The sequence below is a fragment of the Alnus glutinosa genome, chromosome 4 (genome assembly GCF_958979055.1).
Source record: "Alnus glutinosa chromosome 4, dhAlnGlut1.1, whole genome shotgun sequence".
In the NCBI taxonomy this organism is placed as follows: Eukaryota; Viridiplantae; Streptophyta; class Magnoliopsida; order Fagales; family Betulaceae; genus Alnus; species Alnus glutinosa.
The window spans coordinates 32,778,691-32,805,950 of record NC_084889.1 but is presented as its reverse complement, the minus strand read 5'-3'; the positions used below and the strand labels follow the sequence as shown (position 1 = coordinate 32,805,950).

Sequence of the window (27,260 nt, the reverse complement as noted above, 5' to 3'; positions counted from 1 at the left end):
TATCCAAAGCTTGCACCCAAACAGTAGTTTTTCTAAAAAAAAAAAGAAGAAGGAAGTTTATTGAAGAGTAATGTTATACACCACACTTTTATTCAACTTTGGTTATGTGACATTGCCTCTAAAAATGAACAAGGTTTAGAGTAGCACCCACCCAACATAGGTCAATTAGCTACCACCTCCCCTCTTTCTGTGCATATTAGTTGAGAGTAAGTAATACTATAATAATGGCTATATCATATGGCTTTAAAATTACCATTGAATCAAAATTCAATAATGATTATTTCAAATTCAATAGAAATTTTAAAAGCCACGTGATATTTGGGAGGACTCTAGTCCTTCTTATAGCATTACTCGTTGAGAGCTGACATAAATTCAACAAAATAAAAAATGGTGCCTGATGCACTGCTGAGGGATCATACACTTCACAAACATCACCTTGCCGATGGATCTATTGGCAGATGGTCCGAATACTAACACTTTTGAAATGCCTATGGAGAGACAAATGGAGAACAGGAGAGCAAATTATGCATATATTATTGTTTAAAACTTCTTGTCACTCATTTTAATCCACAGGAACCTCCACCTCCATCTTCAAACCAGTATTGCCAAGAATCTGCAGGTAACGAAGGATAATTTTCTTTTAACTCGCATAAACAGTCAATACAAATATACCTTAATGCAAGGAGATCTTAGGCTCAAACTTCACATTAACCAACAAATATTTACTTACTAACGAAACATTGGGTACAAATATACATATTCCAGGCACAATCTAACATGCCAAGACATTCTACAAAGATTCCTTATATATTAAGCACGCAACAAAAAGTAAAATAGAAAATGACGAATCAGAAACACACCTACTTATGTAGAACAGATGGTCAGCATAATCAGAAATAGCTAAGAGCTCAGCCAAAAATGTATAAGAAATGGGATTCATTATCTCTAGAAAGCTGATGGCTACTCTTTGTTGGACTGTAAGTTTACAGAGAACGAATTAACGGGGCGTTTGACAAAATTCAAATGAAAATGCTATGCCCTAGAAATCTGTACATACTAAATCAATATGGAATCAGTATTGTCAAACTCCCCATTTGACATCCTCAACAAACTCTTTCAACATCTCACCTAAAAAATAACTAGTTAAAAGTGCTTGGAAAACTGGTTAAGGAAAGTTTACACGGAAAGAAGCTTATTTAAAGTAAAACTATGCATACCTTCATGAAGTCGGACAAAACTAACAAAGAATCCTTTGTGTAGCCTGCTTCCTCAAGGACTTGAGCCAGAACTTGCTGCACCAGACACCAAAAGAACCATGCATGCGAAAAGGGATATATCAGCAGCATATATAAGTGCCATACTTCTTTAAGTTTCAAAATTAAAATGCATATTTGCAGTAATCAATATGATCTCCTCCAAGCCTTCTAAAGTTTCAAGATAAATTCAATATCTCCAATTGCACATTCCATGCAATTGGAGATTACTGTAAGACATTAGAATTTCAAATATCCCTGTATTTTAAATTTTATAGATCAAATATTCCAAAAGGCCACTGGAGATAACTAACACAAATAAGTTTGGCATGTTAATAACACTAAGTGATAGCCGATAGGTAAGCCACAAAGTTCACTTCATGACTAAGAAAAAAAAAACATTTACACCCAAGATTCAGCTAAAGCAAAATTATTAAAACCTATCACTATCAGAGACCTGACTGACTGAAAAAGCAAACTTTACTTTTACAAAATGTATAGTTCCACACCTTTCGAAAGAAGGCTACTAATCAGAAGATGCATTCTTCAAGGATTTTCTAATAACAACTGACCTCCCTCTGTGTTTCAGATATAAATTGTCCCGTCAAATCCCGCAAAACTTCCAGCATGTCATTCATCGCAACTCTTCCATTGCCATCCGAATCATAAACCTTAAAAATAACTACCAAACAAAAGACACCATCATGCCAAAAATGGACATTCACAGAAAACACAATTTCTATAAATATACATGACTTTACAAAAAAAACAAAAACAAAAACTTAGGGTGCTAGAGCTTTTACTACAATCCCACACTGAATGAAAATGAATACCACTTGGATATAGCCATCCACATTTTAATGATTGACATGGTAAGTGTCACGTGGACTATTACGTTAGTTTGTAAGCGTAATAAGCATCACGTGGCCGTTCACATTTTAATGATTGACGTGTGCTAATGGCCATGTAGACCGTCACATCAATTTGTAATAAAAGCTGTAGCACTCTTTCAAAACCTATATATATATATATATATATCATCATCATCATCATCATCATCATCATCATTACATTCAATTTTCTGTTGCAAGGTGGCTCGAGGACTGAATGCGGACAAGAATGACACAAATTCCTTGAAGTTTAACCCATCCAACATCCTCAATAATCTCTGGGAGAGAAGTAATGTATTCTCAGTAACCAAAAAATGCACACAAGAAACACACACAAGGATACTCTGCATAAACACATACACATATCAGAGCAAAAGTAGGACCTGAGAGAGAGGGTTAACGGCGAATTCGGGAACGGACAAGAACTCCTCGGCGGAGATGAAACCACCGCCACTGCGATCGAGCTGACAGAACCTCTGGTACAGAGACACTATCTCCTGCTGCGAGACTACAACGTACCAAACCAGATCAACGGCTCAAAATTCAACGAGATCAAAAGAGAATGTGAGCAGATGCGTAAAAACTTACACGCTCGGTTGCAGTGTTCCTGAACCTCTTCGATGTCGTACTGCGTGAGCATTGACGATGTGTTGCCCATGGTGGTGAGGGCGAAGAAGATTCTCGGACTGTGAGAGGAGGAATCGGGTGCAGTGGGGGTATATGGAATCTAATTGGGAGCTGCAAGATGAGCGCCTCTGCAACCACCTCGGTGAGGTCGCAGACTCGCAGTTGGTTGAAGCGTGTGCGCCTTGTAACAAAAGCGCGTGGTCAAAAACATGTTTTTTATTTTTTGAATTTTTCCGATACTTGTTTTTATTAAAGTAATTCTACGAGTACATTAAATGTTCTTCAAGTGTCTATCAAAAAATGAGATAATTTTTAAAATTACCATTGAGTGTGTGATTAGTCAACTAGTAATTTTAAAAATCACCTTATTTTTTTATTGACACTTAATGTACTTCTAGAATTACTCATATTTTTATTCCTAATATTGCTCAAAATAAAAATTAATTTTATAAGTCTCTCGTGTGTTACTATTGTGTCCCTAAAAAAATGATGTGGTTTTTAAAATCACAACTTGATCAAAATTTAATAATGATCAATCACAAGCTCAATGGTGATTTTAAACGTTACATCATTTTTTTAGGGAGACAAGAGTGACATAAGATGAACTTCTATCATTACGCTAAAATAAGATTTTTTATTTTTATTTTTTTATTTTTATATGACTACTTAACTCCGCTAGGGGAGTAATGCTAGAAACCAATCGTTTACTACTCTGGTGCCTCTCAAAAAATGATTGAACTTATAATTGATCACAATGAGTAAAATTTTAAAAGTCACTCTTGTGTTCCTCCAAGAATAATGTGGCTTTTAAAATCACCACTTGATCAAAATTTAATAGTGATCAATCACAAGTTCAATGGTGATTTTAAAAGTTACATCATTTTTTGAAGGATACAAGAGTGACTTCTAACACTACAAATCACTAATGAATTTTGATCAACTGGTGATTTTAAAAGCCACATCATTCTTAGAGGGTTACAAAAGTAGCTTCTAGAATTACTTCCGCTAGGAGAGGTCGAGTCGTTTATGAGATGTGCGCTCAATTGAACTATCTTTAAAGTCAACTTAAAATAAAATTAGGGATGATAAAAAGAAAAAAATGCATTTAGTTTGTCAATATCCATTTCAAATAACCAATCAAGATTTCTAATAAATGTTGATAAAAGTGATTAATGATAGATAAATTGTCAATTGATAAATGCAGATTAATTGAAAAGTTGAGAACAGGTAAATGAACAAAATTTTCCTTCAAATTAGGTTGACATTTCTCACATGCATTTTTAACAAAATTTGTTAATCTTATAAAAAAAAATACATGCGATAATCACTTGATCTATAGAAAAAATGTAAATGTGATGAACTTGATTGGAGGAAGACTTTGTCGAGGCAAATTATTGTGAGGATTGGATTAATTGTTGGACCGTCAATTCCTATAGTGAATATACAAAGACATTGTGCTTTATTCAAGTATAAGCATATAATTTCCTTACGAGGCTTTTGTTTTAATTAAACAAGCTAAGCCCGTAGGCTTGGCAAAAATATTGAAGGGCTAAAAGATACATAACTAATTCTACATAATTTAGCATCCAATTTTAAAAAATAAGAGTGCATTTAACACAGTAATTTTGTAGGCCAAATGCACGTTTTAAAGTAAAATTACAAAAAATATCTCGTTTGAAGTGCTTTTAAAAAAAGGAAAAAAATATAAAATTGATCCCTATGGTTTGCCTAATTTAAAAATTACTTAATGTTACATAAAAATTAACTGATAGGTCTTTGTGGTATGCAAAATTGACAAATTACTCATTGAAGTCAATTTCTATTCATTAACTTGACATAAACCGTTAAGTTGCCATGTCAACATCGTCAGGTCTAATAAAAACACGTGTCGCTCTTAATAAAAGATATATTAAAAATTAAAAACGTAAAATAATATATAATAAAAAATAAAAAGCAAGAAAATGGGTTTGGGGGATGATGGCCTGCGAGCCAACCCATCCCCACAGGCCACCCCCTCCCAAAGAAGGTGGCCCTAAACCCCTTTTCTTTGCTCTTTTTTTTCTTTTCTTTTTCTTTTTTTTTTTTTTTTTTTTTTATTAGTTCTTCTTAAAATAATTTAAGTTCTTAATTTTTAATATATTAATATTTTTTTAAAAGCAACACATGTCACATTTTTATTGAACCTAACGACGTTGACGAGGCAATCTAACGATTTCTGTTAAGTTGATGAACGAAAATTGACTTCAGAGAGTAATTTGTCAATTTCGCCTACCAGAGACCTCTCAGTTAATTTTTAGGGTCCGTTTGGGTTTGCGATTTCAAAAAGTGCGATTTAAAATAACGATTTTAAAATGTGCAATTTGAAAAAAGTGATTTTTAAAAACGCAGTTAAGCGTTTGACAAAATCGCAGTTTAGCCTTTAAAATCGCAAATTTACCTTTAAATTTCTGCGTTTTCAAAAAAGTATCATCTTATCTGCGATTTGAAAAAGCAAATTTTTTGCGTTTTCAAATCGCAATTTTTAAAAACGTAGTTCCCAAACGATCTATGTTCTGCGATTTGGTTTAAAATCGCATTATTGTCTACGAAATCGCAATCCCAAACGCACCCTTAGACCATAAGGAGTGATTTGTAAATTAGGCCAGTTTCATAGACTAATTTTGCATTTTTTCCTAAAAAAAAAAATGATAATTTGAAAATGTTTTTTTAAAAAAAAAAAAAAAAATCCACTTTTTTTAGCAACATGCAAGATGATTTTAAAAACTGAACAGTATTTTCTCACAGCAAGTATCATACTCTTACAGATTTTATTTTTACAAATCACAATTTCATTAACTGTCTTTTGAAATTGCTATTTTTTAAAAGTGCACTAAAACCCAAACCACATTTTCCTAAAAACTTTATCAAAATACCGAAGCCTAAATAACTGACCCCTTAACTCAGCAACCAAAAAGCTTTTCCTAAACTTGGTGTGCATTTCTTGAAGAGAAGAACATTTGAGAATTGACAAGTACAGGTATATTTATTGGACAATGGACATGAAGCAAATGACTATTCAAGATGCCATTAATTGATTAGAAGGTAGCTTTCCTTGACAGGGGTTATATCCATCCGGAACATCTCAGTCTTGTTACCAATTGCCACCATCTCCATCACGAGATTGGTAGAAGTCATTTGGCCGTACAATGTTCACCTCCTCAAACTCGTTATCATCTGGAGGCAACAAAAGAAAGATTATCAAAAGTTTGTTTCAAGGAAGTACATGAGTGAGACACGATTAAGATAAGAATAATGCTAAATTTCATACCTATTTCACACCGGCTGACATGACGTGTCTAAAGTGTCTTTCAATGTTAGCCACTTAAAACACGACACGTAAGCCGATCTGAAATTGGTGTAACGAGTTGTATTACTCTAAAGATAATTTCTTCCCATAATCATGAAATCTAACAGAAACTTCCAAAAACTACCAGGAATGACTTCTACTTCTAGAGTAGACCAAGTATAATGATATTCATAGTTGTCACTGACCCAAACGACATTTACTCAAGATAAACCCATCATTTCTTCTATGGAAAGAAACAAGAAATCTACAATAGGGGAGCAGCGAAAGGTTAAAAAGTGACCAAAAAGCCCAAATTGCAAATAACAATGACGTGACAATGATAATAATAAAGACAATAATGACAACTATAATATGCGTTAAGATAATATTGGTCCCCAAACATCTTTAACAAAATATCCAACAGAAGAATGTTTTTCCCATGCATCCCCACAATATATCAGAGGTGTTCACTAAAGTTTCACAAAATTGAGACCTCAGTTCTTTGTTTATCTACTAGCATCACAATCTAGTTGATTATCAATCTGTGCGATTTACTGCTCAAGATAACAGTAATATAATCTGGTCCTTTCAGACATAGATCATCCAACCTTCTAACCATTCAATACAAAGAGTAGCTTAGGAGAGAGCTAAGAGAAAATTATAGAAGCCAAACACATAAAACTTAACTCAGGCTTGCAACCAAAAATTACAAAATACACCAAAAAAAAAAAGGCCAGTAAGTGCACAAGAGATGCATAAAAATGGGCCATAGAGCCAAGTAAGAGAAAAGGTTTAGGAAAACCACCTTTTCTCAAGGTCAGTGCTACAACTGCATCGTTTTCAACCTGAAAATACATTAACAATGTCACAACATCTTTAAAGCTCCCATGGTCGTAAAAGAAGATTTTGGGCTCTCACCAGAAAAGAATTTAGTCACTTCTGAGCGCTAATTCTAAAATACAAAGCAGGAGAAAAAGTAAATCAAACAATAAGCTGTAATGACAGGATGATACCTTCTGATCTGCCAATGTCTTTGAATCCTCTAATATTTCCCCAGTACCAACTAGGATCAAACGCTGATTATTAACTGGTTGATCAGCGAGGACATGCAATTTCTCCTTTATGCCCAGAATTGTTTCAGTTGGATCACACCGTATAAAGTAAGTTGTCTTACTACGCTTAACACGGATATACATAGCCTGCACAAGATTTACAGTGTAAATCGTCACAGAGTTCCAAGAGTAGGACCTTTTATTCTTTTAGACTCTAAGAAGTAGAACTCTAACAATAGCCAGAGTTGCTAGAATGATTGGATAAAACAAAAGAAGCAGTTAGATTATTATCTACTTTAATCTGGTACTCCTCCAAAGCAAGATCTATATGCCTTCAATGCTTTTACATTTGAATTCATTTTCTTGATGAGATACCTAATCTAACATTAACGCTTTAAGTAATAAATTGTAATAATTATTTCTCGACCAATGGAATTCAATGAAACAAAAAGATAATAATCATGACCATGACAAAAATATTTTAATTTATTTTCTTTAATTACATGTCTAACCTGACATCAACAGTTTACATATCAAGGTCATATAATTGTCACTTATCAAAAAGGTCATATAATTGTTATGATCTCCTTTTGAAGAGGAGAATGAAATGCGACAAAAATGTAATAACAAAGAAGATACAAATGAATCTCCATATATGGATATAATTGGAAGATAATTTTTTTATGAACAATAAATTTATTGATAGAAAGGGAAAGCCCTTGTACGAGACAATCACCCTAAAGGCATTTACAATCTGCAAAAATTAACAAGATCTAAAAAATTCGCTGTCCTCCAATACGAGGGTCCTTGCCCACTATGTAACTTCTTAACATTAAAACTTGAAGCTGAAATTGGAGGTTTTTTAGCCATCAATATGCCCCTGTAACAATGTCTCCCTTAACGTTCTGTTTTCCACTTATTATGACCCTAGAACTATCTAAACTCTAGGCTTCCTCTATTATAAGAGCTCTGATCCTCACAGTAATCATTTACAGATGGCAACCACTTCCTCATTGCATCTTTAGAACGACTATTTCAATATAATTGCCTGTCCTGAAAGTAGTAATTCTCATGCTTGCTCTTCTAACCATTGTTTCCTTCAAATAAATTTCAAAATGCCACTGTTCCACTTCGTGGTTGGCAAAAGTTATTAAACTGAATAAATTGTGTGGTTGTGTCATCATTTGCAGCAACTTTGAACGCGTATATCAAGTTTATTTGCACAAACATAAGAACATGTCTGATACTAAAAGTTTTAATTGAGTACAATCTAGTTAAAATGTATGGAAGTTGCAAGCAAAAGGCACACACTTCCAATCATCGTCGGGATTCATTTATATGCTTTTATAATGAAACAAACAGAATTGCTAAAAGTTGCTCCTCTTAGATGACAATTACATCAAGTAATCACTTCCTTCTTACATCCCAATTCACAATAAAACATATGTATCAATAATTAGCTATTAATGCATTTTTATAACCATTACTGGCTTATAGTAAATAAAGAACAACATTTATCATGTAACGTATTTATTAAAATCTGCAGTGCAACAATGATTCCAGTGGAAATAAATTAGCAATGCACATACCATATTGACTGTGCACTAAATAAAGCTCTACACCCACTTGTGACACTTATTTTTGATGTTGAGTAAAACCTGGAGCAAGTCGAAATAAGTCAAGGCATTAATTTTTTTATTAAAAAAAAATTAAAACTTGAAAATACTCTTAAATATTCCTTCAACAATTATCTCACCCTTAAAAATATAAGATTTTCTTTGAGAAACAATTCAAGAAGATACAATCTAAAGGCTCCAAGTTCCAGCCCTGGAGATTCTCATCATAGCTGATATTCCTCATTTTACAATATTACACTAAAAGCTTCAAAAAATCAAGCTACAAATAATTATCAACAGCCAAGCTCAAAGTTTTTCCTAGAATTAATATGGTTCTTGATCAAGGAATACGGAGGTCAATTCTTAGAATTAAGATATGTTTTCTATTAAGTACACTTCTTAGACTTCATTTTTCCTCTATAAAACTTCATAGTTGGCTATGAAGGGGATAGACCACTGAACTTCAGGAGAGGCCAAATCAATACCTCCCTTTATTAATAGATTTTTGGGACTCAACCTACTTACATGACAATGATAAATATAAAGATTGCATAGCAATAAAACTGTAATGGATCAATAAAATCACAAGGTTGAGATGCCTCATTTTTTTTCAATGTATCGAGTATATCTATCTCAAACACCATGGTCTTCTTGCTAATAATGACAGTACAAAATTCCCCATGCAGAAAGTATTTTCATTCTTGGTAAAGAACATATAACAAAGGCAAATTATATGTATTTAAATACCCGAATTTTATGTCAAAATGCAAAGTTTGTTCACACATTTTTCTTTGAGGTTTCTGGTAGTCTTGTTCTAAAAGCTTAACAAATTAGCGAAGTTGGATTTAGCTTAGGTGCTGTAAAAGAAATTATAAGATCTACTTATGTAGTTTTTTCAACAGTCTAGATTTAATTCCAAGTTGAAAAAACTGAAATTAAATCTGAACACCTAAGCCAAATCTAGTGAAGTTCCCCATAATTATAACCGAAGATTTCTCTTTTGGTTTGTCTAAAGGTGCTTGACATTTAGACATGAAACGCCTTCCCTACTCACCCTGTCAGATATCATCTAAGCACTATACTGTTATCATGCTGCCACATCATGGTGCCCATAAGCTAAATGCTTCCTAGAGTTTTCGAAAACAACAGCCTAGTAAAAGTGGGAGATGCGTGTAACAAACGATGACCATATCTTTCAGAATGTGCTTACACCTGACCCCTACGAACCCTACAAAATGTCACTTTAAAACCAAAAACCTTTTCTGCAATGGTAGTGCACCAACATTACCGAAGGACAAAATTACAACACAATGAGTCCGCTTCAAGCTGAGCTCATGGTAAGAAATCAAACAAAACCACAAAGCTTCAAGCTACTTTGATGGGGGTTTGGCCTAACATTCCTCTCTCACAGAACACCCTTTAAACATACTCATTTTGTGGTTTAAAGGGCTTTAGGGTTCAATTAAACCCTAAAGCCTTCAAAAACCAATACTCGATTAGGTAGATAACAAAATAGAGTTATTGGGGGTTTCATTGGCGAGCTCATGCTCAAGCACAAGCACAAGCACCTCCGTTGCTATCCACCTCACACATCCACCACCGGCGATCAAAGCGACTTACCCTCAAAACCCATCTTCTTTGCTTCACCCTAGCCACCCGCTAAAACCACAGCCAAGCTAAGAAATCCCCCATCAAAACCACCTTCTTGCCCACCGCAACACAACCTCCACCGTGAAACCACCACAGCCACCATGTGATTCGCAATAGATCGAGATCGACAAGAGAGAAAGAGAGAGAAAGAGAAAGAGAGTTACCTGGGACTGATTGGAGAAGGAGAGCGCCAGAGCGGGAGAATGGGGACCACGCTTAGACTGGTACGGCGTCGACGGGTTAGTGACTGGAGCCTGAAGGAGTAGCGAAATTATGTGTAACAGAGGTAAGATAACAATTTCTAATTTTGATAATTAATTAATAATAGGTCCCCTGTCCCTATATATATATATATTTTTTTTTTTTACATGTCCACACAAGAGGAAGAGGAGGGATTCGAAATAGTGAACTCCGCTTCATGAGGCGTGATCTCCAACCAATTAAACTACCCCTTGAGATATCCCCATCATTTTTAAAGGGTGTTCTGTGTGTAGTGGGCCTTTAAGCCAACCCTTATGGGTTGGTTTCTTTTGTTCTCCAAACTTTTATGGCTTTGAAGTTTTTGGTCCTCCCGAATTTGATCCGGTAGAGGTTTGTATTTGTGCTTATTTCTTGTTTTTTTTTGTCTTTCCCTTGGTAGAAAGACAACATGAGACGGCCACTGAAAATGTTTTTTCGGTCGTGTATTCGGCAATCTCTGACCGTTCGTTGATTCGTCCTTTTTATCTTATGAAGCCAGATCTATTTCAATCCATCGATTCTCTCTTGACACGCTCTCCTTGGTGGTGTTTGCCGTCTTCTACAGTGGTTGCCTACTGCGGGGAGGTCACTGAGCTGGCACGTGTTCTCCACGAGCAGTCACCAGTGGCAAAACAGTCCCTTTTTTTGGCCGGATCTTTGTTTTAGTTTTCCTGTTGCATTTGTGTTTTATATTTCTTGTATTGTCAAAGTCTGTCTATAGGTTTTACTTATATTATGGTTATGTTTTTAGGGCTTATTTGCTCGGATTAGCACTTTCATATTTAGTAGTGGAGCTCAATGTCTGAGAGGGGCTCAAAATGCCAGCTATTATAATATTTGTGTATTTGTAGGCAACACCCAAATCAATTTATCTAGTTGTGTAGAGTGTTTGTACTTCTACCGACTGTGATGTACGTGCCCTCGGGCCTTTTTTTTTAGTAATGCAAGAAGTAATATTTGCTTTGTTCAAAAATAAAAAATAAAAATAGCCTTAATATATATATTAAAAAAAAAAATAGTAACAGACCCACTGCCACTGTCGTGGGTCTTCACTCTTCACCAGACCCATGGCCGTTTGTGGGTAACCAGACCTTTTGCTTGCACCATTCTTCTAACTTTCGTATTAATTTTGTGCCAATTCCAAGCATTTTACAAGCCACGAAAAGCATTCAGAATTCATTCCTCGTCGATCAAGGAATTAAGAGCTCCAGGCTCACGGCTTTTTTTTTTTTTAAAAAAAAAAAAAAAAAAAAAAAAATTATAAGAACTTTTATTTTTTTTTATTAAAAAAAATTGAAGAACATTCTTGCCTTCTTGCGGAATAAAAAAAAAAAAAAAAAAAGTACACATACTCTTCTTAAACTACCGCTTAATTGTTAATGTGCCCCCAAATTATCAATCGTGTCAATGTCCCTCTTAAACTATCAAACATCGTCAATCTCCCCTCAATAACAAAAATGTTAGAAATAATCAACATATTATTTAATCTAACATGCGCAGCGGAAAACGAATAAACAGGATTCAGGCTTACCTCTAGCCATGTTTGCTCAAGCGTCTCCACGATCCATCTGAAGAACAAGAAAGATTATTTGAGGGATCTTCTAACCTATGCCTATTGCTTGATGGCTGTACTGATGGTGTACACAGGCACTCTATTTATAGGCTAGGTTAGGGACCCTCAAAATGGTAAACACCGTATTTGTTTCCTTCCATCAAGGAAACAATATCGTTAATTTATTTTAAAATCAATTAACCGATTCCATATTTACGGTAATCTAAATTAATAGAAATAACCATAATACCGATTCCATATTTACGGTAATCTAAATTAATGGAAATATCCATAATGCCGTATATGTTTATTGAAAAAATAATAAACATAGTAAATACCGTAAATGTGATATAAAGGCCACAACCAAAAAGGAATAATATATTACATTCTCCCACTTGGACTTTATAACACATGACCATATGGTATTAGGTTCTTTAGTTTTGGCCAATCTTTTATGGAATCCTCCAACTCAGTTAAGAAATGTTTCACACGAATCATGGCGGTAAAACCATTATAAAATTAGGTCGTCCCTTCCATGTATCACGATGTAAAACACTCCTTACATGAGTACCTTATGGATAATCAAGCTTTATGAATGAACTTCCTATAAGTCATTCGGGTCCAACTTTATTTATCCTCATGGATAAAATAACAAATGTGCACAAAAAATCTTTATTACAATAACTTTATGTCTATAGACCAAAAAGAGACAAACCAAGCGAAAATGAATTAATGAGTCTCATATATTCCGCATGACTTTATTCTTTCTTTACCGGTAAACTTTAAGTCATGGGATCCGCAATCATTAATTCAGTACTTATATGCTCAATAGACCCTTTATGTCTCTTAATGTTATCTCTCGTACTGAGATACTTAATGTCGATTTACTTCTGCTTCTACTCTTTATTCTTTATAAAAGAAGATTATAGTAGAATTACCGCAGAATATCTTTATGGTCTAACTGTAAAATCGACAAGATTGAGACTTTCAACAAATGTCTCAACCATCATGCCTGTGTACCAAATTCATAGCACGCTAGACTTTTAGCTTTCTTGGTAGACGTAGCAACTATAGTCTGCAAACTGCATCTCTAGGATCTATCCTTCAATAAAAAGATATATACCTTAGAGTAGACTTTCTACTATCTACACAATCAGCAAACTCAAATCTAAACAACTAACTACCTTCAAACGGAAAGTGTATCCTTAGGTTAAGTTGTTCTTCTTGGTTCCTTGCATATACCGCAAGGCTTTATTTGCAGCACTTTATTGACTCAATATACTTATTGTCAGTCATATGGTTATGTATAATGCAGACGCTTAAAACTTTTCATCTGCCCTTATTCCAATACCTTTTGGGACATTAATCTGTATTTAATTAGTCCCTCTTAATTGCTACTGAAGGTGTAAATCCTTCATTCTAAATTTTTTCCAAAACTTTTTTCAATGTAGGCCTTCCGAGACAATGTTAATATTCTTTATGTCTCTGTGAATCTCTATGTCAAAAGACATAAGAGGTTTCACCCAAATCCTTCATTTCAAAGTTTTGTGAACTTTATGTAGCAAACCTAAATTACCACTTGCAAATATAGGACTAGAAAGATTACTGTACTCCCACTGACCTTAAGGTATATATACTAATCAACAAGGTTTTCTATAAACAATAACCTTGTAAAAAGTATCTTACCATTGAGAGATCTATCACAGCCCATAAATAGAATTCTTTAATTTGCAAGCTTTCTGACTGTTATTTATAAAACCTTTTGATTGTTTCATGTAAACCTCGTCCTTAAGATCCCTATTCAGAAAAGTTGTTTTCGCATCCACTTGATGTAGCTCTGGATCAAAAATAAGCTACTAATGCTATGATCATCTTGATGAACCATCCTTAGACACTGGAGAGAATGTTTCACGATAATCAATGCCTTCCTTATGAGTAAAACCATTGGCTACGAGTCTAGCTCGACCCTTCAGCCATGGACTTAACTCTCACTTCATGGCACTGAATCTCAATGAGGAGTTTTCTCCATTCATAGCATGTGAAAACAAATTTGGATCATCTTTATGTCCAACGTCAACATCAGACTCTGGGAGATATACAACATAATCACTAAGAATTGTTAATCTACTTAGGCCTCGTTTGGTTTGCAGAATGTCTATTCCATTAGGAAAAGGAATAACTATTCATGGGAATAGATGGTGGTGGAATGGAATAACTATTCCTATTCTTTTGTTTGGTTGTAACGGTGGAATAGAACATTGCATATGTATTCTTTTGTTTGGTACAATGCAATACATTGGTGAATGAAATCATATTATAATCAAATTTTCTAAAATACCCTTATAATACAAATATAATTTATATTCTTGAGGACATTTTTTTTTTCTTTATTTAAGAAACATAAACAATCATACTATGACCTTTTTTGTTTTTTTTGTTTTTTTTTTTTCATATACAATTACGCTACAAAATGATTTATAAGGAAAAAAAAAAAAAAAACACACACACACACACATAATCATCATATCACCATCATAAAAAAATAAAAAAATAGATCATCTGCAAAGACCTTTTTATTTTATTCTTTTTTATTTGTTTTCCAGCAACAAACATTCATTATTTGCTTACAAAGTAAAATGATTTATAAGAGAAAAAAAAAAAATAATCATCATAAAAAAATAAATCATCTACAAAGCCCTTTTTATTTTATTATTTTTTATTTGTTTTTCAGTAACAAGCATTCGTTCTTTGCTTACAAAGTTTTTCTCAAACCTCCGCAAGGCAATTGGAGTCCCCCCGATATTAAGAGGTACTCGTTTTGCTACGTCTAAGTGCATTCTGTAGGCTAAATCATAGGAGGAGGAAAAAAAAAGAAAAAAAAAAAAAAAAAAAAAGAAAGACTACCCCACAACAAATTAAGTTGGGTTAAGAAACAGAGAGAGGGGGATGAGAATATAATTGCAGAGATGGAGAAAGATATTGATGGTGCACTTGAGTGATGAATTTTTGAAATCAGAATTAAATTCTTATTTTGTTTGCAAATTTTGAAATTTGACTTTTTAGAAAAAATTGAATAAAATATGATTTGTTTATAAAAAGTTGAATAAAATATAATTTGTTTTTTAAAAAGTTGAATAAAATATGATTTATTTATGAAAAAAGTAGAATCAGAATTATATTTTATTGTCAAAATTTCGTATCAAAACACACCATGAGTTGAGAAACAGAGAGAGAGAGGGGGATAAGAGACTTGGGTGTTGAGAAGGTTGGGGTTTTTGGGCAAAAGACGAATTTAATTTATTCTCATAGGAAAGGAATAGGTATTCCACTCCTTTTTGAGTGGAATACTTATTCCTCTTCGTAAGGGAATAGCTATTCCGTGGGAATAACTATTCCCTTAAATAATATACAACCAAACAAAAGAATAGCTATTCCGTAGGAATAGCTATTCCTTTCCATGGGTCTAATCCGCAAACCAAACGAGGCCTTATTCTATAGGATTTTTCTTAATTCTACTTCCTCTGCATTTTGCAATGGGAGAATAGATTTTGAACCTGTTCTGTATGAGTTGGTTGTTCTAGAAGTGATTGTGGCTCAGGATAATCAATCTGATTTTCCTGAATACAATCAATCATCCTCTATGAGGAGGAGATTTGGCCAACTCTAGTGCTTCCTCAAATTCCAATTTATGTGAATGAGCACTTCCACTAGGTTTCGTATCCTCTAGAAATTTTACAATCAACAACTCTAGGCTTATATGAAGGATAATAAAACATTAAAACCCTTTAAAGTTTACTAGATAGCTTATAAAAGATCCGCTGATTGTCCTTGAATCTAATTTCCTTAGGCGAGGATTATAAATCCTCTCTTTAGCAAGGCAACCCCATATGTGTAAATAATTTAAACTAAGCTTCCATCTATTTCATACTTTAAAAGGTGTCTTATGGACAACCTTAGATAGAATACTGTTTAACATATACACAATGGTCTTCAAAGCTTTACTCTATAAGGGTAATAGCAGATTAGTATTACTAATCATTTCCCTTTGTGTGTACCTACCTTAATACTCTATGCCTATATTAGATCTTATGATCTTCATATTGTTTCTCTTCTTCTTCCTTATAGATATTGAAAGCATTCAATACCCCAGCTTTAATATTTAGACTCTAGACATACATAAACTTTATATGGTCATCACTGAAAGAGATAAAAATATCTCTGACCATTTAGGCAATGAGTATGGAAAGGTTAACATATTTCAATGTACATGATCTCAAGAATTTTAAAAGGCTCTCTTTGGCACCTCTAATGGTCTTGTTGGTATGCTTTCCCTTATGCAATCCACACAAGTACCAAAGTCAGTAAATCACCGACTTTTATTTTCTGTATGGAGATATATTTCAATCTCCAAAGCCATAACAAGAGCATTTTTAAATTCTTAAAGACTCTACTTTACGTCAACATCACTATGCAGAAATAAACAAATAATTTTGTTTCAAAAATTGGGACGTAGGTCAATTTTAAATAGACTTTAAATAAACCCCAACCAATATTCCACCAAAAAATAAGAAAAATTTCAAGTTTAAAATAAAATTGAAATTTTTAATAAGCCAAACTAGAAAATAGATTTCAAAAAGATTATGGAATATAAATCATTTTTTGAGGTCAAAATTATAACTGAATTTTAAAATTAACCTATAGATCCCAACAAGCTCAAATTATAAACACGTGTTATCCATTTTAAAAAGGACTCTGCATTTGTGTTGACAATGTGGATTGTTAAACCATAATCAATCCACAATATATTTGATTGAGTCACTAAAAGAGATTCACGACATACTAGATATGAAGATTATCTTTATTTTAAGTCATTTCTTATACTTCATGCAATCTTTCTTTATATGCCCTTAATTTTCCTTATTTCATGAGAAATATGTATCTTGATTGCCATAATACTTTATTGGCACCTTATTCTCATGCTTTAAGTGTTGGACATGATTGCATTTATTGGTCCTTCTTTTGACATGAATAATCATGTGAACACTTTATAAATTCTCTCATATCCTTGAACACACATGGTTAGAAGTTTATTTACTAACCATTTATCCTTACGTGTGTTACAAGATAAAATTCTACACTTAGAAGAGAGAATTCAAAAAATTGAAATAGACCAACAATGACTCAAAAATCTCAATATTTAGGGACTTAAGTTAATCTATAATATCCTTCATTCCCATAATGGGATTATAAACACTTCAGAAACTGTAAAAGGTTTGTCTTTAAAGCTTTTTCTATTAGAGTGCTGGCCAAGTTTTGTTTGAACTTACTAAATGTTCATAAACAACCTTTATAAAACTTTGGCTCTAAAACATTCAGGAATAAATCCCTGATGACTTTAGTGACATGAGATTTCATGAACATCTAACTTAAGTGATTAAATCACTCCCACCGTTCATGCTTAATAATCTCACGTGGCGTACTTAATTCCGCGGGAGTAGGTGGTTTGTCCACACGGAGTACCAAAATTTTTAACACCCCAAATGAAAAAGCATATCAATCATTTTTCCAGTCAGAAAAATATTATCATAATGTATTGGAATATAAAACCACCAAAAGGTAGAGTAACAGGAATAGCTGCAATAACCCAAAATTAAAATAAATACTTTAATGCTATGAAGTAACTTTATTTTAAATTAGCCAATGCTAATTTAAATAGTAAATTTCAACCTACCTTTGGGCAAAGGTTGCATCACGCATGAAATTTACTCTTTATTGATAAGACTAATAAATTTAAATATTAATAAATAAAATTCTTCGTACCTTTGGGCAACCGAAAGAAATTTTACTTTTAATACTAAATTTGTTATCTCATTCTAATTAAGTCATAAAAATAAAAACTTCCCTTTGGGGATAGGTAATTAAATTTATGAGTTAATTACAATACGATGTTAATTTTTCTATATGAAGTTCATGTGTATGATCCTTATGCAATTATTACAAAATTAGGATGCTTTGGCTCTCCCAAAATCATAATAATCACGCTGTAATTCATGAACATCTAATAAATCTTTATGAGGTTCATGCGTGTGATCCTGATGTAATTATCATACAAAAATGGGATGCTTTGGCTCTCCCATAATTATTATGATAATTACGTGTGTGTAATCTTGATGCAATTGTCATTCAAAATTGGGATGCTGTGGCTCTCCCAAAATTATCATGATAATTGCTACTTCATTAACATCTAACAACTTTATAGATGCCCCCTTAATGGCCTTAGGAATATAACAAACCAATACTTAAATGGGGTAAACAGCATTTTCCAAGGTGCAAGCAGATGAGCTCCCAGGAAAGTGAGGGGGGTCACACCGGACACACTTAAATCCCAAGACTTTCCTTGCCAGAACTTTCCCCGACATTGCATTCTTAGATATTACTGTAAACACACCAGTATATATGGTATTGTTAATTATTCTTAGGTCTAGGCATCAAACAATTTATATTTAAACAATATAAATTTAAAATATATATTCCTCAATTCATGTATTAAATAAACAATAATTTTAATACACAGTACTGTAAATAATAAAGGGAATAAAACTTTAATATGAGGACATAATAAAACACATGGCCTAATGGTTTAGTAAGTGGCCAAGGCTCTTTACACCTGGTGAACCCAGGTTCTAAACACCATAAGGCCTAAATTCCCCTTTTAAAAAGAACTTGATGGGTTACTGAAAAGGGTTGCTGTATTGGGCTGACCCAATTGGGTTAACCCACTTAATTTGGGTTGGGTATCTGTATTGGGCTACTATATTGGGTTGGGCTTTTGGGTCACAAGACTCCAAATGGGCTACTGTATTTGGCAATTAGGTCAACCCACTCAATCGGGTCAGGCCTCTGGGTCTATGTATAGTGCTGGCCCAAACTAGGTCAGCCCACTTAAATGGCCCAAAACTGCATGGGTTTTAAAAAACCCTACCCGAAAATATATCAAACCCAAAAACTTTAATGGGTCGAAACCCTACCCAGTCACCAACCAACCCGACCCGTAATGTTCCAGATGGGTTGAAAACCTAAAAAATGGAACCCTAGCCCCCACCCCTTTATGAAAATACCCATATCAAGATTACAACAACTCAAAATTAGGCAGTATATCACAATACACAGAATAGTGATAAAACAAAAAATAGTTATATCAAATTTATGGGTTTTCACAAACAGTACGTGAACAACAAATATTCACAAAATAATCGCTAATGCGTTTCTATCATGTCACAAAAGACGAAATATTGCTCAAACAATATTGACAAACAGAAGTGAACAATACCAAATAGAATATACTTGATTCAATATTGATAACCAATAAAAAATACTTGATTCAATATTGATAACGCATAGTAAAATTATATGCTGAGCAAAATAGCACAGAGGCTGGCTCTGATACCACATGTTAGAAATAATCAACATATTATTTAATCTAACATGCGCAGCGGAAAACGAATAAACAGGATTCAGGCTTACCTCTAGCCATGTTTGCTCAAGCGTCTCCACGATCCATCTGAAGAACAAGAAAGATTATTTGAGGGATCTTCTAACCTATGCCTATTGCTTGATGGCTGTACTGATGGTGTACACAGGCACTCTATTTATAGGCTAGGTTAGGGACCCTCAAAATGGTAAACACCGTATTTGTTTCCTTCCATCAAGGAAACAATATCGTTAATTTATTTTAAAATCAATTAACCGATTCCATATTTACGGTAATCTAAATTAATAGAAATAACCATAATACCGATTCCATATTTACGGTAATCTAAATTAATGGAAATATCCATAATGCCGTATATGTTTATTGAAAAAATAATAAACATAGTAAATACCGTAAATGTGATATAAAGGCCACAACCAAAAAGGAATAATATATTACAAAAAATACCCTCCATAAAATTATATAAAAAAAATTAAAATTATATAAAAACAAAACAAAAATTTTTAAAAAAGGAAAAAAAAAATAAAAACAAAGGTTTTCCATTTTTTTTTTATTTTGCTTTACATAATTTTAGTTTGGGGCTCCCCTTGGATTTTTATTTTTCTCATTTTTTTTTAAAATTTTTTTTTTTTAGTTTTATTTTTCGAATCCATAAGGATAGATTTGTCTTATTGTAACTTTTTTAAGGTTATTTTTGTCTTTTTATTGGCTTTATTGACATTTTTTGGTAATAGGAAAAAAAACATTGACACAATTGATAATTTGTGAACACATTAATAATTGAGTGGTAGTTTGAAGAAGATTGGTGTATTTTTTTCAAAAAGAAACATCACAAAATTTTTATATTTGTCCCTAAGGGGTTGCTCAATCGGCCGAGAACTACGCCTCATGAAGTGAAGGTCACTAGTTCGAATCCCTCCTCCCCATCTCTTGTGTGGACATGTAAGAAAAAAAAAATATTTATATTTACTTTTTCCATAAAATAAAGTGTGAATTTAGAAGGCTTCATTAAAAAGGGTACAGTCTCCCTCTCCTGGTGGTGATATTTTACCACCGGAAAAGCAGCTTCTCGAGGAGAGAGAAGCTCCCGTTTTTTTTTTTTCAGCTTAGAGAGAGCCCATCTTTGAAGTTGGTTTTGCTGGGAGAGGGAGGCTTCACATCTCCCTCACCCGGTGGTGGTGTCTCCTAGCCTTCTTAGGGCTTTGGAGAGTTTTTTTGTCCTTTCTGGTTTTACTAGTGGAGGTTAGTTTTTGTTCCCCCCGGTTGATCCGGTGGGGGTTGATGTTTACCTAGCCCTTAGGGTTATGGTGGTTTTCTTTTCTTTTGCTCAGGCAGAAGGTTCAACTCTAGATGCTCAGGTTGGGGGATTGGGCGGTTTTTTGTGTCGTCGTCGGAGTGTTTTTTTGGCCGGTTTTCATTGTATTTTGTTTCAGATTTTTGAAGCCAGATCTATGTATGTCCGCCGATTTATGCTAGACACGCGCCCCTCAGCCGAGTTCTCCGTCATCGTTCGCTTCTGCTGCCTGACGCACAGGTCACACCGGTCGTCGAAGTTCGGTGCGTGGCCTGCACGCGCCAAAGAGCCCTTTGCTCTTTGCCGCGCGTGACGGGCATGTTCCGCCATTTTTTGGCCTTGCATGGTGGGGAAGGGGTCTACGGTGGCTATTCTTCGGCTGGATGGTACTGGTGACGGCGCGTGTTGCCACGCACCGCCGTCTCTGGTGGAGTCCGCCTTTGTCTCTTCTGCCGGCACTGTATTGTATTTTCTGCTTGTGTCTTCTATTATGGTTTATCTTTGTAATTTTTAGGCATTATGGGGACTGTTTGTTGGCTTGGATGCTAGATCTGTCTCTCTTCTTTGTGCCAGGTTGTGCTTTATTGTTAAGAGGGGCTTAAAGTCTTTCTTTGTAATGTTTATTTATTATTTGGGTAGCTACTGTTGTTGTATATTCTTGATCTTTGTCACAGTTTACCTTTGGTGGCTGCTTTAAGTCAGGTTTTTCCTGACTTAGTGGGTGGAGTTTCTTTATCTCTAGTCACAAATCGCCTACGGGCAGTGATTTTGCCTTCAGGCATGTATGAGTTTCTATTGTATTTATATTGGCCTTTGGTCAAGTATAATTCCCTGTGGTGCTCATATTCAGTAATGGAGTTTTCTGTTTTATTCAAAAAAAAAAAAAAAAATAAAAATAAAAATGGGTACAGTTTGGCACGATTAAGAGTTTGTTTTTTCTGGGCCGGCCGCAAGGTGGGTAATGGATCGAATAAGGCAAAAGAGAAGGGAAAGTTCCCATGCAGGAGGACTTCAAGAAGCAACAAAATGCTCTCTGTTTGTCATCTAAAGTTTACTGGTTTATAGAAAAGTGAAAAGCATAAATATTTTTGGCCCTTTTTAGTTTTTCCACTTGGAAAACTCTTCTCTAGAGTTATATTCCATAAGAAATTTGGCCCATCCTTAAGCTTGGCCAAACTAGAGTTTAAAATTGAGTAATGCTATATGAGGAGTGATATGCAGGAGACGGAAGCTATCCCCTTGCAGACTCTTTTTAATAAAAAAGAGTATGTTGATCGTCCTCCAAAAATTATTTCCCATGCTATACCTATGATATTTTGTATAACTTTTGACATGTCAACATTTGATTAAAGCTAAAAAAAAAAATTGTTGACATTTAATGCTTCTAATCACATAATAATACGTGTAAAAAAATTGGAAGTCTAACATAAAAAAAAATTAGATGTATAATATAATATAATATAATATATATTTTTTGTCATAAAAAAATGGATCATGTAGAAGAAGAGGCGTACAAGAAAAATGTTTATAATTTTCAAGTCAAAATCCTTAACTTATTTTTTATTTTTAAAAACTTAAGAACCATTTTTTTTTTAAAAAAAAAATAGAAAAAGTTTCATTGACATAAATTCTTTAGCCAATAATTTTTAACACGATATGCAAGTTTGATATGAATTTATTTTAAAATTAACGGATGAGAGTTGAAGAGTTTGAGCTTTTTAATTAAATTAATCTGATTAAAATTGATTTATATAATCTTATATCATATCTCGATCCGATCGTACTCAAAATGAGACATTTAGAGCTTATAATTTTTTTACATTACTCGTAAAATCGATACAAATCTAAAAAAAAAAAAAAAAAAAAAAAAAAAAAAAAAAAAAAACTCTTTAAAATTGATTGATTTGGTCGGTTTAATTAAATAAATAAAGTTAAAACTTATAAAGTATTATATTCACAGCAAACACAAATTGCTGTCACCGTCCTACAAAATTCCCTTTCGCCTAAATTACAGTCAACTCAAACAGCCGATTGACAGATTCGTCGATATCATTCAAAAGAACAAGTCTGGAAGACTGGAACTGCCCCGACGCTTCCCGGACAGCCCAAGACCGATGATCCGCGTTGGATTCCCATATGATACGAATACACTCAAATAAAGGTAGGACAAAAAATTGGGAGTTGACTAAGCACAATGAGTCTGTAGATAAAATGGTCGGCAAGACGCTGACCCACTGACCCCACGTTGATACACCACAGGGCCATATTCTAGCCGTTGCATTCGCCACTACCAACCTTTTGAAAAACTCCCAGGTTCCGTTTGCGGGAAAAAAGGAGGGTGGGCCACAAAGGCAATGATCATGATTAATTTGAGATGATATTAAGCGTGTTCAGAGCTCTTTTTAGTTTTTGCCTACTAAACAATTCAGGAGAGCATGAAAACGACCTCGTTTTGCTCCTTTGACCCACCATCCCCATTGGCTAGAAAGCACATACTATTTCTCCACTGCTTAATGCTTAATTGGTAAGCAAAGATGCAGTTTTGCACCTTGTACTTTCCTACTTCGGTTGGAGATATTTCCTTTCCGAATATCCAATCTGCTATTGTAAGAAAAGCAAGGCCATTGTTTTAGAGAGAAGCAAGTGACCAAGTCTGGTTCTTGAATCGCTCCCCAGAGGGACCCTCTTGAGCAGGAGTCTGGAATCTTGGAAGGGAGAGAGAGGATTTTGCATTGATGGGCCTCCTGTTTTTGATCAATTTGGCATTGGGTGTGATTTGGAAAGTGGGTTCAAGTTTTAACTCTCTTTCCTTTTTAGAGTTGCATGGGTAAGTTTCATGTAGCTTCCTAGAAACCGCACAGGGTTGTTCTTATCTGAGTTTGTGCTCTTCTGGCTTGTGAAGCAGACAGCGTGGTTGAGTTTTGTCTGACTTGTGTATTGACACACTGTTTGTCTTGTTTGATTTGATATCGAGAAAAAGTGACGGAGGATTTTTTTTTATCACTCGAGTCTTGGAAGGTAGAGAATTTGCATTGATAGTCCTGCTATTTTTGATCAATTTGGCTTTGGGTGTGATTTGGAGACTGGGTTCAAGTTTTAACACTTTTTCCTTATTAGAATTGCAAGAATAAGTTTCATGTAGCTTCCTATAAACCACAGGTTGTTTCTTATCTGGGTTTATGCTCTTCTGGGTTGTTAAGCAGACAGGGTGGTTGGGTTCTGTCTGACTTGTGCATTGACACATTTTAGGTGTTTGTTGATTTGTTCTCAAGAAAGAGTCACAGAGGATTTTTCATCACTTGGGTCTTGCTCTTGCTCTGAGAATCATATTTGATTTGATCACTCTGTACACGACAACTAGGTAAATTCACCTTTCTTTCTGGGTTTCCTTCTCTCTTTTTCTTTTTGTGTTTAAATGTTTGTGATATTTGCATAGCTTTCATTATCTTTTTATCGATGTCCTCTCAATTAGTGCATTTTGTCCCTTTAGTCAATTTTCTGGGAATATTGGCCCTCTTTAATGAACCAGAAGTAAATTTGAAGTAATTACTAGTGCTTTCGTCTTTCCAAACCAGAAACATCAGACAGCATCAAGTATCATTTTCATGTTATCAAAGGACGGGCTACTTTCAAGAATGATTCTTCAGAACCAGGCCCATATTGTTTTGGTCTTTTTCCCCGTAGGAAAACTTTTCTCTGCAGTATAGTCAAATTCTTCGGGAAAACTCTTCTGAAAGTATATTTCATTCAAACAGTCTCTGAAAACTTGTTTTCTCTGTGTACGTGCGCGCATGCATGACCAATTAACAAGAAACCTTATGTTTGTTAATATGTTTTGAAACGTGTTTTTTTATTTATGGTTTAAAAAAGAGTTTGATGCAATATAAAGGTGAAAACTGTTTTTCTATTTTTAGAAGTGTTTTATGTTTTGGTTAAAATCTTATGTTTGTTAAGGTGTTTTGAATGCTGTTTCTTTGTTTTTGGTTTGCAAAAGTAATTGATACTGTTTTTCTATTTTTAAAAGTGTTTTGTGTTTTGGATAAAACCTTATGTTTGTTAATGTGTTTTGAAGGGTGTTTTTTATTTCTTATTTGAAAAAGTGTTTGATTTGAGGAGAAAATTGTTTTTCAAAACTTTTTCAAGTGTTTTATGTTTTGGATTTTTTGTTAAATGTTTTTATTTTGAGAAACAGAAAACAAAAGACAAACAAAAATTTTAACATAGTTTTGAAAACTTCTTTGGGAGTTTTAAGGCAGAGGAGAGGATTAAGCCTCAAATATGTGCTTGTTCACTTGCAGAATCCTGTTTGCCAAGTTATCAGACAAATCTTAATATGTAAGCGATGCTGATAGAAAATTTCGGTTATTTTGTGCTCAGAACTGACTTTTAGTAACTTCTACAGCCTATCAACTGAGCCATGGCTGAAAGCATGTGTTCTGCAATGTCGGAAACTGATATTCTAGCTCTAAAGGAAACTCTTCAAGCTCAACAACAACTTCTCCAAAAACTGTACAGCGAGTTGGATGAGGAAAGAGAAGCCTCTGCTTCTGCAGCTAGTGAAACTTTATCCATGATACTGCGTTTGCAAGGAGAGAAGGCTGCTGTACAGATGGAAGCAAATCAATATAGGAGAATGGCAGAAGAAAAGATGTCTCATGCCGAGAATTCTCTTTTTATTTTTGAAGATCTTATATATCAGAAAGAAATGGAAGTTGCATCTCTGGAGTTTCAAGTTCAGGCTTATAGGTGCAAATTTCTTAGCATGGGTTGTACTGATTTGGGTGCCTATGACTGTAGATTTCCAGAGAATATGTTTTTGCAAAGAAGTGATTCATGCAAGGTGGAAACAGATGCTAGTAGCAATGTAAGAAGATTGAACTCTCTGCCTCCAATTCAACTCAAAGATCCCCATCTGAAGAAAAGTAATTTAGAAAGAGAATTATCCCCAATCCCAATGTCCGATTTGATTCCAAAAATATTGAAGCAAAATACAGAACATGAAGTTAATGTTCAAAACTTGGATTTTGAGAAGAAATCGGGAAATTCCACTGGTGGAACCTTTGATTCGTATTGGAAGCAGATCAAAAAGTTAGATGGACGAGTGAAAGAGATATCGGATTGTAAAGTTTCTGGTAGAGATAATTCTGCGAACTTGAAGGGTGAGTCACTGCCTTGCTCAGTACTTCCACAACTAAGCATTGAAAAATTACGTGCAGCGACAAGTGGAGAAATTATTTCTAATTTGGAGCAAGTTAAACTTCAGGAATATATACAGGAAAGGGAGTCAATTTTTAATTCTCCTTGCTCCTCAACTGTACAGGATATTTTTGAAGTCCCTCAAAGTAATGAGATTTGTAAAGCATATGAATGTCAAAAGAGAGAGAGGAGTAAATTGATTTTGGAAGGTGAGAACAGGCTAGGAAAGCCAGATTTGGTCTCTGAGGATACCTTTGGGTTGCATTTTAAAGATGAAACAGACAGGACAAAGAAAATATTGCTATGTGCAAACTATGATGACAAATTATTTAAAGCAAGAAATGAAGCAAGTGTTGACTGCAATATGGCTCTTGTTCAACCGACAACAAGTGCTGCTGAATCTCAAGCAGAGATTCAACAGTTGTGTCAGAGAATAGAGCAGCTTGAGAGAGAGAGAAATTATCCTAGGCAAGAAATTAGTGAGGTAGGGGAAGAGGAGTTGAAGTTGTTAAAGGAGATACATGAGCAAATTAATACGATACAGACCGAGTTAAGAAGTTGGAGAACTAAGAAATCCCCTCCACAAGATGCACAGTCCCTAGATATTCTTGCTGAGGTATGACTCTCTTTCTTGTGTTTTATTTCCAAGTGTGTGCTAGATTCCTGATATCTTCATGCGTATACTCACCCTGAACTAAAGAGTTTGATAACATGACCAATATTTGTGGACAGGCAATGCTATACTTTTGGCTTTAAGAAATCAATTGGCACCAGTCAGATGAAAACTTCCACGCATCATTGCAGACATGCTTGACACAAAGGATCGAGTAAGAGTATCTTTGATCTTTCCAACAAATAGTGTGAACAAACAATTGTAGGTTCTTGTTTTTTATTTGAATGTCTTTGAGGGAAATTTTTTTTGTCTTCTGAACTTGAGACTTAGGTTGTAAGTAACATATATACCTTTCTGTATTTGGAGAGTGCTTTGTTTTCAAGATGTATAGAGTGTTTTCTCTTTTATACCCAATGAAAATAGTTGTATTGGACATCACTGAACGAAATCTTTTCTCAAA

The 27,260-nt window shown here is 34.3% G+C and overlaps 3 protein-coding genes across 5 annotated transcripts; 1 reads left to right on the top strand and 2 right to left on the bottom strand.

Moving 5' to 3' along the window:
* Positions 1-255: 255 nt before the first annotated feature.
* On the bottom strand, positions 256-2,938 carry LOC133866741 (uncharacterized). Its single transcript, XM_062303364.1, has 6 exons — positions 2,732-2,938; positions 2,527-2,651; positions 2,325-2,421; positions 1,826-1,935; positions 1,218-1,292; positions 256-613 (listed from the first exon to the last, which is right to left on the bottom strand). Exons 1-6 carry the CDS (start codon positions 2,799-2,801, stop codon positions 563-565), a joined length of 528 nt encoding a protein of 175 aa, XP_062159348.1. The 5' UTR covers positions 2,802-2,938; the 3' UTR covers positions 256-562.
* A 2,787-nt stretch (positions 2,939-5,725) lies between these two features.
* LOC133866529 (uncharacterized) lies at positions 5,726-10,709 on the bottom strand. 2 transcript variants are annotated; one of them, XM_062303083.1, is made up of 5 exons: positions 10,578-10,709; positions 8,737-8,805; positions 7,109-7,294; positions 6,901-6,940; positions 5,726-5,983 (listed from the first exon to the last, which is right to left on the bottom strand). In XM_062303083.1, the coding sequence occupies exons 2-5, from the start codon at positions 8,737-8,739 to the stop codon at positions 5,901-5,903; spliced, it is 312 nt and encodes a 103-aa protein (XP_062159067.1). In that variant the 5' UTR covers positions 8,740-8,805; positions 10,578-10,709; the 3' UTR covers positions 5,726-5,900. The 2 variants fall into 2 exon arrangements, with proteins under 2 accessions (XP_062159067.1, XP_062159068.1); XM_062303084.1 differs by lacking the exon at positions 8,737-8,805 and having other exon boundaries at positions 10,578-10,704.
* A 12,783-nt stretch (positions 10,710-23,492) lies between these two features.
* LOC133865353 (uncharacterized) lies at positions 23,493-27,260 on the top strand. Of its 2 annotated transcripts, XM_062301744.1 has the most exons (4): positions 23,493-24,009; positions 24,241-24,352; positions 25,394-26,803; positions 26,920-27,260. In XM_062301744.1, the coding sequence occupies exons 3-4, from the start codon at positions 25,409-25,411 to the stop codon at positions 26,941-26,943; spliced, it is 1,419 nt and encodes a 472-aa protein (XP_062157728.1). In that variant the 5' UTR covers positions 23,493-24,009; positions 24,241-24,352; positions 25,394-25,408; the 3' UTR covers positions 26,944-27,260. The 2 variants fall into 2 exon arrangements, with proteins under 2 accessions (XP_062157728.1, XP_062157727.1); XM_062301743.1 differs by having other exon boundaries at positions 23,493-24,352.